Raw genomic sequence first — 15,739 nt, 5'->3', positions numbered from 1 at the left:
TGTGACTGTGACCTGCCGGAGGATGAAGGACCTGAATACTGTAGAAACTATTACTGGTTTTTATTATCAGCTCTGAACACACTTTTGCATTATCAATAACAGTTTGCTGAGGAACATAGATCATAGGTTATAATAAAAATTAATAAATTAGTATCAAAAAGTAATTATTCAATGATGATTATTAGTTAATGATAATGATGAGTTTCCTCGTAATGTTCATGCTACAATCTATTGGACCTTAAGTATCCACTTACATTTACTACGCACATAACAGATGTTATACATATTTAAAAGAAAAATACTGGCAGTGGCCACTTTGCACAGCAGCTATAATACGAATATTATGGCACAGTCGCAAAATCAATAAATAAAAAAACTTGTAGACATGCTAAATATGAGTAACAGACTATGACAGGTGCACAAGCACAGAGTTACATCATGTTCTCGAGGACACTTAATAAAAGGCCATTAGTCATTAATAGAAATCAGTTTATTTCTACTGCAGGCTACAGTGTGATTTGTTAATTCTGCAAAGTTACAAAACTGAATGAATATAATTTACAAAACATATAAAATGTCTGCTTTTTACTTTAGTAACAGAGAACTGTGCATTTTATAAACTTCACTGCGAGCTAAAAAAAAAAAAGAATCTGTGCATAAACTGTAAAAGAGAAGCATCTTCTGAAATAACAAACCTACTGGCAGTAGCCCTAGCGGAGAATCAACAATTTTTTTAAACACTTTCAAAAAATTTATTACAAAATTATAAAGAACACCATAGTACGACAAAAATCATCAGATCAAAAATCATTGACCTTCATCCAAATCGCCGAACGGCTCAAAGATTTGGCACTGTCTTCAGGCGGCCATGCTTTCTGTCAAAAGAAGCCAAGTGAAGGATATAGTCTTGAATATTTATGCAGAATATACATCATAAATCCAAACGCAGTGCAGTTGTGTCAGTTGTTTACCTGTTCTCTCCAGTAACGTTACTTTGAACCTGAAATATAAACACTGTTAAATGTCTGTTTCTTGTAAAAGTTTTGATACCTAAACTGAATCAAGAAAAACAGGCAACTGACCTCTTGCTGACTCTGGGTCAGGTCCCACTGGCCTATAAAGCAGATTAAAGAGAATGAAAAATGGTAGCTTTATGAAGCACAAAAATATAAGAAGGAACATTTACTGTAATGAATTTTGGCATGTAGTAGATCCTGTCTATAATGCACCATATTGTGGAACCTAGTATATGCTACTTACCTAGGCTTACTCCCTTTGCAGCGGCATTTCCGACCTGCAAAAAAGAAGTCAGACCCAAAACATTATACATTTATTATGATACAAAAATTAAATTATTAATAAAATATTATACAAAAATTGAGAATTATGTTGCTGTAAAACTTGAAACTATGTACATTTACATATATAAAAACATACACAAAAAAGTAATGTTGTTAAAAATCATAAGTTTTGCAATGCTGAGACAACATCTCCAATTTGGATCCTCACTAATAATTTAAGGGGTCTTGGAGGGGGTTCCAGAGTAAGAATTTCAAGGGTTTGGCTGACTCCCTAATACTCTATAAGTCATAGAGCGGTGTTAGGTGTCGCAGAGAGGTTAAACTTAGAGATTATGAAAGACATCCAGGCCTGCCACCAGCTTACCCTAAACTGATCTTTAGCTTGTTTATCGCATTGCATAGCCACATGTCTACCAAAGCTGTGCACTGACATGAAATGTTCTGCATCAGTGCATAAACACAAAGAATTCAGTTTTTGTAAAAGTCAGATATCACGTGTACATTTCCTCAAGGGGTTGGACACATGTAGGTGCAATTTCTAAATTCGTCCACACATGATAAATCATATAAAACAATCCCTCAATGACATCAGTGTGACCACAAAGGGAGTTGTGTGTAGCAGATACTTCTGACGGGTATTCATGACACCACACAGCATCTTGTTATCGTCTAGCTCATAACCCAACACAACAAAAATGTAACAAAGAAGAAGATGGGGATTGAGTAGAGTTTAATCACATTATAACTAGTGCTGGGAAAAGATTAATCGCATTCAAAATAAAAGTGATTTTTTGCATTATATGTGTGTACTGAGTGTAATTATTATGTATATTCAACCACACACACATACATATAGTCATTTCAGATTTTTTTATTTATATCTCATTTTTATTTATTTATATATAATATATAAAAATATAAATAAATATATATATACACATTTAAATGTTTCTTAAATGCATACATGAATGTGTGTGTATTTATATATACATAATAATTACACACAGTACACTTATTATGCAAAAAAATCATTCGTATGCGATTAATCTTTTCCCAGCACTAATTATAACTTAATGAAAAACTTGAAATGAAAAAAGCTATGTAATTTGTCTAGAGGAAAAGGAAGATATGTTGGATGTGAATTGAATTAGGATCAGTATATAAAAAACCCAAAGTGAGAAACGGCAAAAGCATGTGATAACTTGATAAAAATCAGCAACACGCCTGAGAGAAAAAAAATCTTTTTAGAACACACCTATATAACACACCTATGCCCCAGGGGTGCTCAGTTATCTGGTTAAGCCACTTAGGCCAATCCCACTGACAAAGAGGCCAAAGGAGGGCACAAGGGGTCATAACAGTCTCCATTAAATTGTACAAAACTACCGCTAACATAAAATCAATGAAGTGTGCACCGCTCAATCATAATACAAACACCTTTGAGAAGACAGACCATCAGTAGTAAAACTGCATATTTAATAAAAGTGAAGTATGACAAATCTACTTTACAGTACAGCACGATATTCATCTGTCATATTGGGTATTATGCAAATATTTACACTTATTGTCCATCTTTAATATACTTTCCATATCATACTAAATGTACAGTATGCACATACAAAGTCACCCAACCCCTATGAGTCACTGATGGATAAATCCCCCAATTACAATCCCGCTTTATAGTGCATGGAAAAACATGTTCTTTACTTTGATAACATCAAGTATATTAAAAAGCTTTTAAAGAAACGTATTAATAACGTAATAAATTAATAATTCTTATTTCGAGGGTGCTCGATGCAAAGTTCGTCACAACATGTATTTAGCCCATCATGTGTGTGGTTCCTTTTTTTTTTAAATGTGTGTTCTGCGTGTGAAGAGATCCTGTGTGCATCAAGTGTCTTGTCAAAATAATTGCCTACTGCAGATGCGTCTTAAGGGTTTGTGATAAAAGAGACGCTCGCGTTTGCTAGATCAGTGGTTCTCAAATTGGGGTCCGGGTCCCCAGGGGGGCCGCGAGATGGTGCCAGGGGGGCCCCAGATTTATGACATTTTATACAATACATTCATTTATCATGAATTCTGTGTAATTAACCCTAAAAAATTAAGGCTACTAACCAACAGCACTACTTTGGATAACTTAACATGTTTTGTTTAATTAAAATGTTACATTTTTTTTGTCAAAAATTTTCTTTGGGGGGCCGCACGCGGAAAAAGTTTGAGAACCACTGTGCTAGATACTCACAAAATCTCATGCATAAACAAAGTTTACTGTTATGGGAGCGTCTTGTGTGCATGTTGTGAACGTGAGCGTCTCTTTCATCATAAACGGTTTTGACGCACATATTCCCTGATAAATGCATCAAGCAAAAACCAAAAAATATAATGGGTTTAACTACCAATAAGAGTGTACTATTATAAGCAGTATTTTACACCGCGTAAACACCCTTCAGAATTATGCATTTATTTTTTCCAAAAAATATATACAGATGCAAAATTTCAAAACAGAATAAAGATAGTTTGGCACTCACTGATGATGAGGAAGATCCCCATCAGGAAAAGGATCACTGCAAAGATCATACCACCAATCCTCAAAGATTCATAATCTGAAAGCAGGATTTAGAAGACTGAAAATACTGCACAGCCTTGAAACACAAGCATAACAGCATCAACAAAATAAATTCCATCGCATTATGGGTAAAGAATATACACATTTAGATATGCACATAAACAAGCTTATTTGTTAAGGCCAAGACAAAATGTCCAAACAATAACAATGTACTGAGCATATTATACCGCAATGTTGTCCGCTGCTTGTAGTATGGTGATTGTCTGCTTATAGATCATAGGCAAAATCAGAATCTGAGCAGATTAAAGTGAATTTGGGAAATTCTGGAGTACTTATCAAATGATGTGATCTACAGATGCATAGCCCTAAGATGACTGTTTTCCATCTATTTAGGGAAAACAAGAGGGGAAACGCAAATCCTTCTGACTTTCCAGATGTTTCCTGATCAGGGTGATGCACTCTGCCCTTACAGAGCCTTCATTTTTACAAAATAGTCTCAGCTTACTGTGGGAACCATCACAGCTCAGATCTAATACTGAACTCTAATCATATAATACATATAGAGAGCAATAAATGCCCCAGAGCAATACTCTGCATACTAGCATTTACATTTTACAAGTCAACCAAATGATTTTTCTTAATCCATGAGTCCATATGCTCTTCTCTAAGCAGCTAAAGTAAATCTTTACTCACCATAATGAAATGGCTTGTCGAACTCTGGTGGGAAGAAAAGATACTGTAAAATGTCTAAAATTGTCAAAATTCAACACTAAAAACAAGTAGTCATATATGCACAAAGCCACAGGCCATTTTTCTCATCTACAGAAGGCAAATAGACTAAGTGATACCACATGAAATGTACTGTATGCTAGGATAATTAAAGCTCACTGTCTGGAAACTTAAACATGTTCTCACACCCGCTGTGAAGTAAAAGCTTCTAGTGTCAAATGCGGATTTACAAGGCACACAAAAACAAACCTCGGCTGACTGTGGTTTGGTCGGCTAAAACGCTTTGTTAATAAGCCACCAAGACATTTAGTTAGATTGTTGTATAAAGGTGCATTTATTTTATACCACAAATTTCCTTACCATGAATTTCATCCATTGTGGAGGCTGAGGGAGAGAGACAGAGAGAGAAAGAGTGAGAGAGAGAACAAAACAAGATTTACAATTCAAATCGGAAGTATAAAAATGTAAATGTCAGTTAAATTATGGCCAGAAGCAGTGTTAGATCCTGTTCTACATGTTTCAGGACAAATTTATAGAGGGTTATTTATACACAGAGTCAGTCTACTTTAAATTTCTTTAGCAATCGAGTGCCAGCTAAACATTTTAATACACCATCAAATGTGTGTTAATAAATGCTACTGATGCACACTACATTCCAAACATGTTTGGACAAAAACACATACAGACACAAAACTGTCAAAAGGGTGCATTTGGCACAGTTTCCTCAAAAAGCTTGTGCACAAGCGAGACACATCTGAAAAAGAGTTCACATTGTGGCAGCCAACCTCAATAGCTTATATTGATTCTGTCAGACAAACAATCTGTATTTAAAATGAATAATGTATAATAGATTTCTATAACATTGGAAAAACTCTCACGCAGTAAGACATATAGATATAGATCTTTAAATTTCCCAAAAATAACACATTTATTTTCATTTCTGTGATGACGTACATTTACGGTACAATAAACCATTTCCAAGACTTTTGGCAGAAAATGTTACTTCCCATTGTATTCTGCTGTTTTATGTCACAAAAAGAGATGAGTTTGCAGTAATAAAAGATCTTCCTGTTTTTTAGGAGCCACTGTCGATTTTAAGGGGGGCTGCTCTTTGTAAACAAGAATGCAGAAGGCATTGCTCCAAATTTCCCATGAGACATTATGAATGGTCTGACTGTAGGACTTTAGTTATCCGTAATGATCTATTGCTCACCCTCTCTCTCTCTCCCTCCCTCATTCCCGTTCATAAACAATGAACAATACTTAATAAAAATACTTTCTATAACAATAAATATTACTTATTGCATGTGAATTTATGCGAGTCCACGAAGCATGCGTGTGTGTCAAAGCACATAATTGTGCAGTCAAATTATGTAGAGTTGCCAACATAAACAAAAGAGTCTCAGAATGCGGCAAATCCCAGAAATCCAAAGGGTAACCTAGATTCACAGTGACTAAAATACTTAATAGAGAACTATTCTTATGGGAAAATACTGTAAGTGCAACATTGCTTTAATTATTCGAGCTCAGTCAATCGGAAAAAAACTTTGTGTGTGTAAAAACTTCTAATGGAGCGGTAGAACTTCATGTACTACAGGTTGGTACAACATGAGCTGGACTGGCACACACAGTATGAGTCTCCAGCCTCGTTGTGCAAGAGTATTGTTTCTTCAAGGACTCTTCACAAAACCCTTCAGGGAAAGGTAGAATTGTAAACGACTTGTTAAAGCAGAAACAAGACACAGTGGAACCATCCAACAAATGCGTTAAAAGCATGCGTGGGAGAGTGGGAGAGCATGGTTGTTGAGTTTCTGAATTATTCACAAAAACAGGTAAACGTTCGGAAGCACACAAAAATGAAATTCTGCCCAGCACACATAGAAAAGTTTCTCGTAACCCTCTACACACTTACCTGGCATTTCCCTGCCAAAAGCGGACCCTGCATACATACAGACATATACACAGACACAGGCCAGTTCACTAAAAACTGTCTACAGGAAAGCCTGTGTGAATGGCCAACACAATATTCCGCTGCCACTTTGCTTAGCCTTTATGGCCAATTACATTCTTCAATAATAATAATAATAATAATAATTGATACAGTAAACGCATTAGGAACGTCCACTCCTGACTTCTTATAAAACTGGCTTTGTATTAGAAAAATAAGCAAAGGAAACAATCTGGGAATCGTTAGAGATAAAACAAAATAATACCAAAATTAAACCCAAAAACAAAAGGACTCACCCAGAGCTGGAGCAAAATAGGACAAAAGCACCACAGCGACAGAAACGTCCATCTTGTCTGAAAAACAAAACAAATACTGTGTGTGAGAGAGAGAGAGAGACACTGGGCAGTCTTAAATCCCTGCAGAATTTCACACACGTACTTCAGTTTCTCTGGGACATCAAGTAAACATGACCCATTTGCATCACATTTTTTAGCATTGAAGGGGACATTTCACAAGACTTTTTTAAAGCTCCACTGTGTAAGATCTACTCCCATCTAGCGGTGAAAGTCTATATGACAAGCAACTGAATAATACTTTCTAGCCCCCCCCATTCGGAACGCGTTTTAACTCGTACGGTGGCCCGGCCGTGTCATGCCAAGGTTAACATGGCTTCCAGTAGCTCCAAAGCAAAACCAATGAAAAAAAATGAACAATTTGCAATGTCCTTTGCCTGTGATCCATCAAAGCACACAGATTTATGTTTAACATGAAAAAAGTCTGATTGTCATGATATGTCCGCTTAAAATCACATACAAAAAGCAACCATGACGGGTTTAAATGGACGCGAACTAATATTATGTCAAAGTACAATGCTTATGTTTTAAGTAAACGTTACAGGTCCGTGTATATGTAAGAGCTTTCTCTCATATTGGTGAAAAAAGATCGCGCAACTTTCACAAGCTTGTAAAATGAAACGAAAGACGCGCAGATCAGACGCTTTTATCAGAGTATTATGTCAGACATTATGTCAGAGTACAATGCTTATTTTTTAAGTAAACGTTACATGTCCGTGTATATGTAAGAGCTCTCTCTCATATTGGTGAAAAAAGATCGCGCAACTTTCACACGCTTGTAAAATGAAACGAAAGACGCGCAGATCAGACGCTTTTATCAATGAAAGGCTAAACATAGCGCTGTCACCGTGTGTTTGTGCTAGAGGTCAGAAAAGATGAAAAACATTTATCTCAGTACCTCAGATTACATAAATGGGCGGAGAGACCGCTTGTGTCTGTTTGAACACATTAAACCACATGCATGTTTACACTAACAAGTGTTATGCATAATCATGCTAAAGTTAGCCAAGGAACTATAAAACTTCAAGTTTACAACATGGACTGTATAGATGTAAACGAATATGCTGAATTACCTGTGGAGAATATAGAAAGTGCAACTTCAGTGTCCCTTGAGCCCCCTCTTGGAAAACTAACTCCAATAGTGACTTTGGTCTTGATGTTTTTCCTGTCACGTTGTCGTTTAAAATCCCCGTTTCGCATCCTTGGCGATTTGTTTTAATGTCCTCGAGAATATGTCTTCAACAGGCTTTCAAATCAAAGCATTAGATCGCAGGTTCATCACGGTGTGCGGTTGTTGTAAAATCCGAAGGATTCAGCTACGCAGCTGGATACGTCATCAAGCCTGGTTTATTTAAATCAACTGAGCATTACATTCGCAAGTCATATGCATATTACATCAATTTACAATTAACTAAGAATAATTGTCAGCTTTATAATTGTTAATATTCTGAAATAAGACTGTCTTGATGACGTATACCGCCTACACATGCAACCTCCGAAGGCTTCAGCTATCAGCCAGCGTGAGTGTAGAGTGAAAGCGCGAAAGGCGGAGCTTGAATTTCAGGAATGTCCCTCGTCGGCGAATGTATTTCAAAGATGGAGGCACAACATGGATTCAGCCAGAGAGCGCTTCGACGGTATGCATTTTAAATAGCAGATTCTACACTTACGAGAATACTTTCATTAGTGGGTGGGAAGTAATTACACATGAATGAGCACATACTTTTGAAAGAAAACATGGGTTTTTGTTAATAATTAACTCAATAAAGTACACAGTAGAGCTTTAAGATGTCAAATAAATCTTTGGTGTCCCCAGAGTGAAGTTGTGAAGTTTAAGCTCAAAATATCATATAGATTATTATAGCAAGTTAAAATTGTCACTTTGTAGGCATGTACAAAAATGTGCCGTTTTGGGTGTGTCCTTTAACATGCAAATGAGCTGATCTCTGTACTAAATGGCAGTGCTGTGGTTGGATAGTGCAGATTAAGGGGAGATATTATCCCCTTCTGACATCACCATGGGAGCCAAATTTCAATTAGCTATTTTTTCACTGGCTTGTGGAGAATGGTTTATCAAAACTAAAGCCGTTTCTCAAAACCAAGTACGCCAAACTCGGACTTGTGTCCTTCGTAGTTCGAACTTGCAAGTTCAGACTCGGAAGAACGAACTCCTGACGCGAAATGCATTCTGGGAAACTTCGCTGTCATAAGTCCACACAAGTCTCCTCTGATGCATCCTCGATAAAATGGGCGGATCAAGAACACATCCGGGGATTTTATGTGAACTTGGGCTTGATGCGAACTTTGAATTGGAACAGTACTTGGGCCGCGACTGATGACGTTTCACAAGTCCACAAGAACACAAGTACAGACAAGAACGCATATTGAGAAACGGCTTAAGTTACTGGGTTGATCTTATTCACATCCTCTAGATTGATAAAAGCACTAGGGACCCAATTATAGCACTTAAACATGGAAAAAGTCAGATTTCCCCTTAAATTATTTATTTGCGATGCAAGAGTCATTTTAGACATCCTACAAAGTTAAAGGTGACTTGGATAACCCTTGCAATCTGCAACACCTACCTTTTGTACTATGCTCTGTCAATATTACAGCTTCATGATTAAATCACCTTTATTTTTCTGTACCCACATAATGGAAATGACCTGCACAAAGATCACTTTCAGCATGTTTTGGTATCCTGTTGCTAATAATGGCTCTCTATTTTTGGAGAAGCACCTAAAACAGTGGCGTATTGAGCCCAGGGAGTAAGCGGGTTGTGGGTGTGATGTTTCAGATAATATTTTTGTGAAACATAGGAGACCCGTTGAAGTAACTTCCAGTAAGTCTGAATACTCGAGATACATGAGATGCAAGAGCATGTCTTAAAATACATTAGATGTCTAGGCGGTTTTATTTGACGAATCATTTTAAAGGTTGTGACTGGATGCAACAAGCTATTCATTGGGCTTATAACATCTAAGTCACAAAGCACATATTATTCTAAATACATACAGAAACCTAATAATAAATCAAATGAGCTGATCAATGATTGAAGAATTAACATGTATGCAATCAGCATCTTAGATTAAACTTAATTTAGACTTAATTCTGAATTTTACAAACAGTGTCACCAAAACATTTACCATAAGGCAAGTCTATTTATCTCTGATAAACACACACGAGACCCCTTCCCCCATAACCCACTTTCCAAGCATATCACACCAGTGTTTGGTTCTTTAGGGGTAGCTTTTCTTTATCCCAATAAACCAAATATTAATCATATTACACACTGTAACGTATTAACGTTGAATACAATATACGACTGTGTGGTAAAAAAGACGAAACGAGTTCTCAAAAACAACTCAAGGAGCTGTAATATGACACAGACGGTCACGTGCCCGAGCTGCCAATATAATCAAGTCTGGATTCCTCTAGTGCTAAACAAAGGAATTAGCAAATAAAAATGCGTTTAATAAATCCGTGCATATAAACTAAACGTTATTATAATAATCAACTGACGTGTGTACGGATGGGTCTTACACATCCACCATCATAAAGCCAACAAGTTGTTTGCTTAACTGTTCCTTAAGAAATCTCGAGTTTACATAAGTAATTAAAAACCATGCGAGTTATTTTAAATGTATACAAAGCCTTACCTGTTAAAACAAACTGGCTCTGCTGAATTCCTGTGGGAAAATCTTGGCGACACGTTGTCTCTGTAAAACTGATTTGTAAAATCGAATATCTTCTAAGATTTAAATTAAAATCTAATCATTACATTCACAACGACATGCACGTATCGTTGTGCACATTACACGAACAAGGTAGGCTACATTTGTAGTGTTGGAAAGCGCGCGTGTGTAGCGGAGGGAGACTCCTCCCCCTTTCTCACACGACGTTTATCAATGCTCAAATAAGCATGTTCGCATGTTAATACACCGCTGCGCAGATCACTCGAAGTATGACATCAAAGTACCGCGAGAGCGAATCAAAAGGTTTGCTCTCGCTGTACTTTGACGTCGTAATCAGATCAGTCTGCGTGGGGAGGCAGCAACGTGTAGCAGCAGCAACAGCAGCATTTTACTCAGTGTTTCTTATCCATATTATCTATTTTATAAGATTTCGATACAATTGTGATTCTGATGTAATCATGTTAATGCATAAATCAGCGTTTAAAAGTAGAAATGCAACCTCTTTCTTACATTTTGTGTTCTTAAAACAGATCTTTAGTGTTGGTCTGAAGGGTGGGTTCCAAATAATGACTGTTTGTTAGCGGTTTACAAGCGTCTCTCCTGAAATTCCCCAAATTCCAGAGGCGTTTTTGCGCAACACCTAAGCGCTTACAACAGTATAGTGTTGGTTTACACCGCAACACGTCTCCTTTTGTTTTAGGTCATTTGGAGTTCCCTTTAAATAATAATTTAAATATAAATATTATTTTAATATAGAAGTGCATTTCTTTCCAAACAAAAAATATATAACCATCGTTGCTAACATGGAATTTCATTTCCAGAACAATGAAGCGCATAAAACTAGCGTTGACTAATAATACAATAAATGCATTTGGGGCTCATGGTGGCGCTCTGAGAGTAGGTGAAAGAATTTATCCAAAAAAATAAAAATAATAATTTGGTTTCAATCTTCCAACACTGGGGTGCAGTAAATCCTCATGTAGGATTTTCCCCACTTAAAATAGCCTCAAACATTTCAAATAAGCATAAGGTCAAATATTTGAGAAAACTCAAACAAAAACATTACGGACCAAACCAAAGCTTTTTGACGATTGTTTTCCACCTCTATGACACTGTAATTTTAAAGCCTTTTACACTTGAGGTTTTCTCATACATTGACATTGTTTATTTGCTAAGTGCTATTAAAAGCTTTTGTAGGCCTGTTGAAAACAAAAGAAGGAATGGCAGTTTGCACGTGATAGCACAGAATAATAGTCATGGCATTAGAGAATAATTGTTTTATTGCCTTTTGCAGTATGTAAAAACATTCTTGTTAAGGCAACTTGTATCTACTGCTTAAACAACTGCAATTCAAGTCTTAATTAAATAAATAAATTCCTGAAGCTTTATAACTTGTCACTATAAACCCTTTTCCCAATTAAAAGCCATGCTGTTGAACTTGTTGAACTATTGAAATGTTTGCAAGCTCTTATAATATGTGTTTGTGTGTGTGTGGGGGGGGCGTTATGTTTTTATATGTTGTTTCCAGAATGCAGGAGGAGGTCAGTGCTTATGACAGTGACTCGCTCCAGAAATAGCCTGTGACGTCAGTGTGTGAAATGGGCAGGTGTGCCCTTGTCAGATGCTGGGTCATTGTTGAAACATCCTGATGTGTGTGTGTCACAGGTGAGGCTACTGGAAATTATTCTCAACCCAGTGTCAAGGTCCACTGGAGTGAGATGGAGGGCAAAATAATAGCACATTTATTAGTACTGATACATCTACTAAATATAATAAAATTAAAGTTTCAGTTACAGAGACTTGATCAAAATACACCGAAATCAGGGTAAACACTATAATACACACTTAAAAAGATACTAAATTCTACCACAGAATTAAAAGAGTGATGTTTTATTTTCAAGAAAGAGGAGCGGAGGATTAAATACATATGTGCAATGACCAGAAGTAATTATGTACTTATGTAACCCGACTCTAGAATGCAGAACAGACACATCTCCACAGAGAATTCCCTAAAGACCTTTCTGTTTTCCAAACCACTAAGCAAACAGTGACGAATTGCTATTTATACAGAAATATGAAAATTGCCTCAAAACAGCCTGTGCTGTTATTGCTTATTTGTTGAACTGCCATCCATCTGCACCACCACACAAAAGTCATGTCAGTTTGCCTTAATAATAAGCAGATACAAACACATTTTTTCAGATATGCCATTAATTATATCTCTGCTTAATCTTTCCATAGGAATACTGAATAAATTGTTTGACTGTCCTAAACATACGTGTATGAAATTTGTGTGGTTAACATGATACTTAAATCCTTAAAGAATTCTTTAAGCCTCAACAAATTTGGAAATTGTTGCCTGCATTCCTGCAAAAAATAAATAAAACTGAATTATTGAACATTAAGCCACAAGACCTTAAAGCAACAGGAGACCTTCAGGCCCTGGGAGAAGCCCAAGTATGGAATAAATATTTTACTGAGCACTGAAATCAATTTGAGCGCTGAGTAAGTTTCATCACCACTGGGACAACAAGTTTGGGCACCAGATGTGTAAATGCTTTTTTATTTAAAAAATCCACAAATCAACAAAAATCCATAAAGCTCATTTATGATTGCATTCCCAAGGAAGATGTTGTTTTACACGTGTTGTCGGCAGATGTGCTGATGATTATTTTGAAGATTATTTACTAAGATGAAGGTGTTTTGGCCTTTCTATAATCTGAAGCAAAAATTGGATCTAGTGGCTCACTACAACTTACATAATTACAAAGTCACAACAACCGTTAAATGATGAGAATATAAATACAGTTTTTGTATTTTACAGATGTGAGATTTAGGTGGTTAGGTGCATTCTGTTTGACAGATGTTTGCATTCCTGCATAACATACCTCTTGCATAACCAGTTTTTTTATTTTATGTTTTGAGACTACAACTTATTAGTAAGGAAAGTTAATTGGTGCTGCTGTAGTGGTATTGCATCCCAGATAAATAAAATTAGAGAGGACATCTTTCAAAGCACATGTAAGAATAGGTTGGCAGACATTGTGAAGGACTCTTAAGGGTCCAGCTTTTACACACTAAAATATCTTTGTATGGGGGTTATGTAAGGAATTACATAGGACTGTAGTACAAATGATACAAACATGCACAAATATTTATAGTACAGTAGGATTTCACAGAGGATTTTGTTGGTGGTGTTATGGCTGACAACAAAATGGCAGATATTATAATGGTATTTTGTCTATTTAATGTTTACTAGTAAAACTATAATCTGGAGGTGATTCAAGTCAATGTAGACATGCGTAAAAGTACAGTAGAAAAATTTGTGATTTTTTATATTCCTAATAAAATTGGTATAAAATCAGCATCTCTGCAATTATATCTTTAGATTTTTAAATATATGGGTTTACTTCTTATTATCTGTGTACACCCAAAGCCACACATAAACACACTGTTTTAAACAGACCAAAATAATACCTGCAACTTCTCATTAAAAAACTTCTTGAAAGTTTAAAACCTTCTAGTGACTTAAGCTTTACTGTAAGTCCTTAAAACCTCTGTGCTAATTGGAGGTCTTCAAAGAGAATTGCTCATTAACACAATAAAGTGGCCTTAAACAGTTTAAAGAACCGAATCTGCCCCAAAACACACATGCTTGTTTTAATGGCAGTTCTGTGAGATTTGTTTAAAACTAATGGTAAGAAAAGATAAACAAGCTGCTGAGGTTTCCAGATAGATGAGTCAACATTATACATGCTGATACTGCACAGAATGTCTGCAATGCGATGAGAAAGTGTATGGATTTATAGCACACTGCAGATTGGAAAGTTTGTGTTGTTTTCATCTTGGACTTTAAGAGGTAGCTAAGTAGCATGACTTCCTATCACTAAATGTGATAAGTCATTTTACAGTACATTTACAGTGCAAACTGCATTTACATTGTTCTCTGAGGTCTACTTTTTAATGTAAACTTACACCAAAAACATCATAATTTACAATTAATAGCAGTGGCGGCCGGTGACTTCTTTTTTTGAGGGCGCTCGATGCAAAGTTCGTCACAACATAGCCCGTTATGTGTGTGGTTCGTAATTTCAAAATATGTTTTCTGCGCGTCAAGAGATCCTGTGTGCATCACGTGTCTTGTCAAAATAAGTGCCTGCTACAGAGGCGTCTAAAGGGTTTATGATAAAAGAGACACACGCGTTTGCCAGATACTCGCATAGTCTCATGCGTAATCAGAGTTTACTGTTAAGTGAGTGTTTTGCATATATTTTGTGAACATGAGCATCTCTTTTATCATAAATGGTTTTGACGCGTGTGCAGCAGACACTTATTTTGACAAAACACGGTATGCACATGGTTCATTATGGTATTTTAAGGGCGCATGCTTGACCATGTTTGGCGAATGCTCTTACAAGAACGTCGGTCTCCTCGGCTGTGAACCGCTCCTGGCGTGCGCCTGGTAAATCCGTCATAATAATAGCAACCCGCCATGAAACTTGCGCACTTGCGTTTAAAGGGAACGTTGGATGACGTTCTGATTGGTTTTTTGACGTTATGCCCAAACCACACCTATGAATAATGAACCTACTTCAGACCAACCCCTTATTGATTTGCGCCTGGCACAAGAGTTATTTCTCCCGCCGGGAAAATAGCAACAGCGCCCAAGATCCGCCCACAAAGTCACTTGCCCTTTTTAAAATAAGGCCCTATATGTTTTTTGTTATTAAAAGAGTGCATTAGTAATATGCGCCTATAAACGGGACGACAACGCGGGTTTGCTTATCACATGCATGAATGCGCAGCAGCACAAAAATGCTTTTGAATATGAAAGATTAAAGGATTGAATGTAAAAGATTATTATTGAGTCTCTTGGACATCAATGAGGACTAATTATGAGACGTTAGAAGTCGTAAAGAGCTGCTTCAGCTGTAGCCTGCTAAGTAATTAAATGCTTTGCTTTAAACAAATTCATCTGTTTTGAAATGTTTTTTTTTAAATGCTACCTCACGGATTTATTGTATATGATTACTCTGTACCTGTGGATATGGTGAGATGAGAAACATTTTTAAGTAATGCTTAAAAAAAAAACTCATGATGCTGTCCAAGTGCTGAAACGTGCGGAGAGAAGTTTGTAAATTCTTTAT

The 15,739-nt window shown here is 36.5% G+C and overlaps 1 protein-coding gene across 4 annotated transcripts; it reads right to left on the bottom strand.

Moving 5' to 3' along the window:
* Positions 1 to 472: 472 nt before the first annotated feature.
* Positions 473 to 10,766, bottom strand: fxyd6l (FXYD domain containing ion transport regulator 6 like). 4 transcript variants are annotated; one of them, XM_065260979.2, is made up of 10 exons: positions 10,557 to 10,762; positions 6,841 to 6,897; positions 6,509 to 6,535; positions 4,957 to 4,980; positions 4,561 to 4,584; positions 3,830 to 3,904; positions 1,261 to 1,294; positions 1,083 to 1,114; positions 972 to 1,000; positions 473 to 875 (listed from the first exon to the last, which is right to left on the bottom strand). In XM_065260979.2, the coding sequence occupies exons 2-9, from the start codon at positions 6,890 to 6,892 to the stop codon at positions 990 to 992; spliced, it is 279 nt and encodes a 92-aa protein (XP_065117051.1). In that variant the 5' UTR covers positions 6,893 to 6,897; positions 10,557 to 10,762; the 3' UTR covers positions 473 to 875; positions 972 to 989. The 4 variants fall into 4 exon arrangements, with proteins under 4 accessions (XP_065117051.1, XP_065117052.1, XP_065117053.1 ...); XM_065260980.2 differs by lacking the exon at positions 4,561 to 4,584 and having other exon boundaries at positions 10,557 to 10,764; XM_065260981.2 differs by lacking the exon at positions 6,509 to 6,535.
* Positions 10,767 to 15,739: the final 4,973 nt, after the last annotated feature.

The sequence above is a fragment of the Paramisgurnus dabryanus genome, chromosome 13 (assembly GCF_030506205.2).
Source record: "Paramisgurnus dabryanus chromosome 13, PD_genome_1.1, whole genome shotgun sequence".
Classification (NCBI taxonomy): Eukaryota; Metazoa; Chordata; class Actinopteri; order Cypriniformes; family Cobitidae; genus Paramisgurnus; species Paramisgurnus dabryanus.
Note: the sequence above shows the minus strand (reverse complement) of the source record. Positions and strands in the feature narration are given on the sequence as shown.

Coding starts and splice junctions, on each gene's coding strand:
- fxyd6l (XM_065260979.2), bottom strand. CDS start 6,892: ATGGACGTTTCTGTCGCTGTGGTGCTTTTGTCCTATTTTGCTCCAGCT. Junction 4,585..4,956: donor CACAATGGATGAAATTCATG/GTAAGGAAATTT, acceptor TCTTCCCACCAG/AGTTCGACAAGCCATTTCAT. Junction 1,295..3,829: donor GGGGATCTTCCTCATCATCA/GTGAGTGCCAAA, acceptor TCTTTTTTGCAG/GTCGGAAATGCCGCTGCAAA.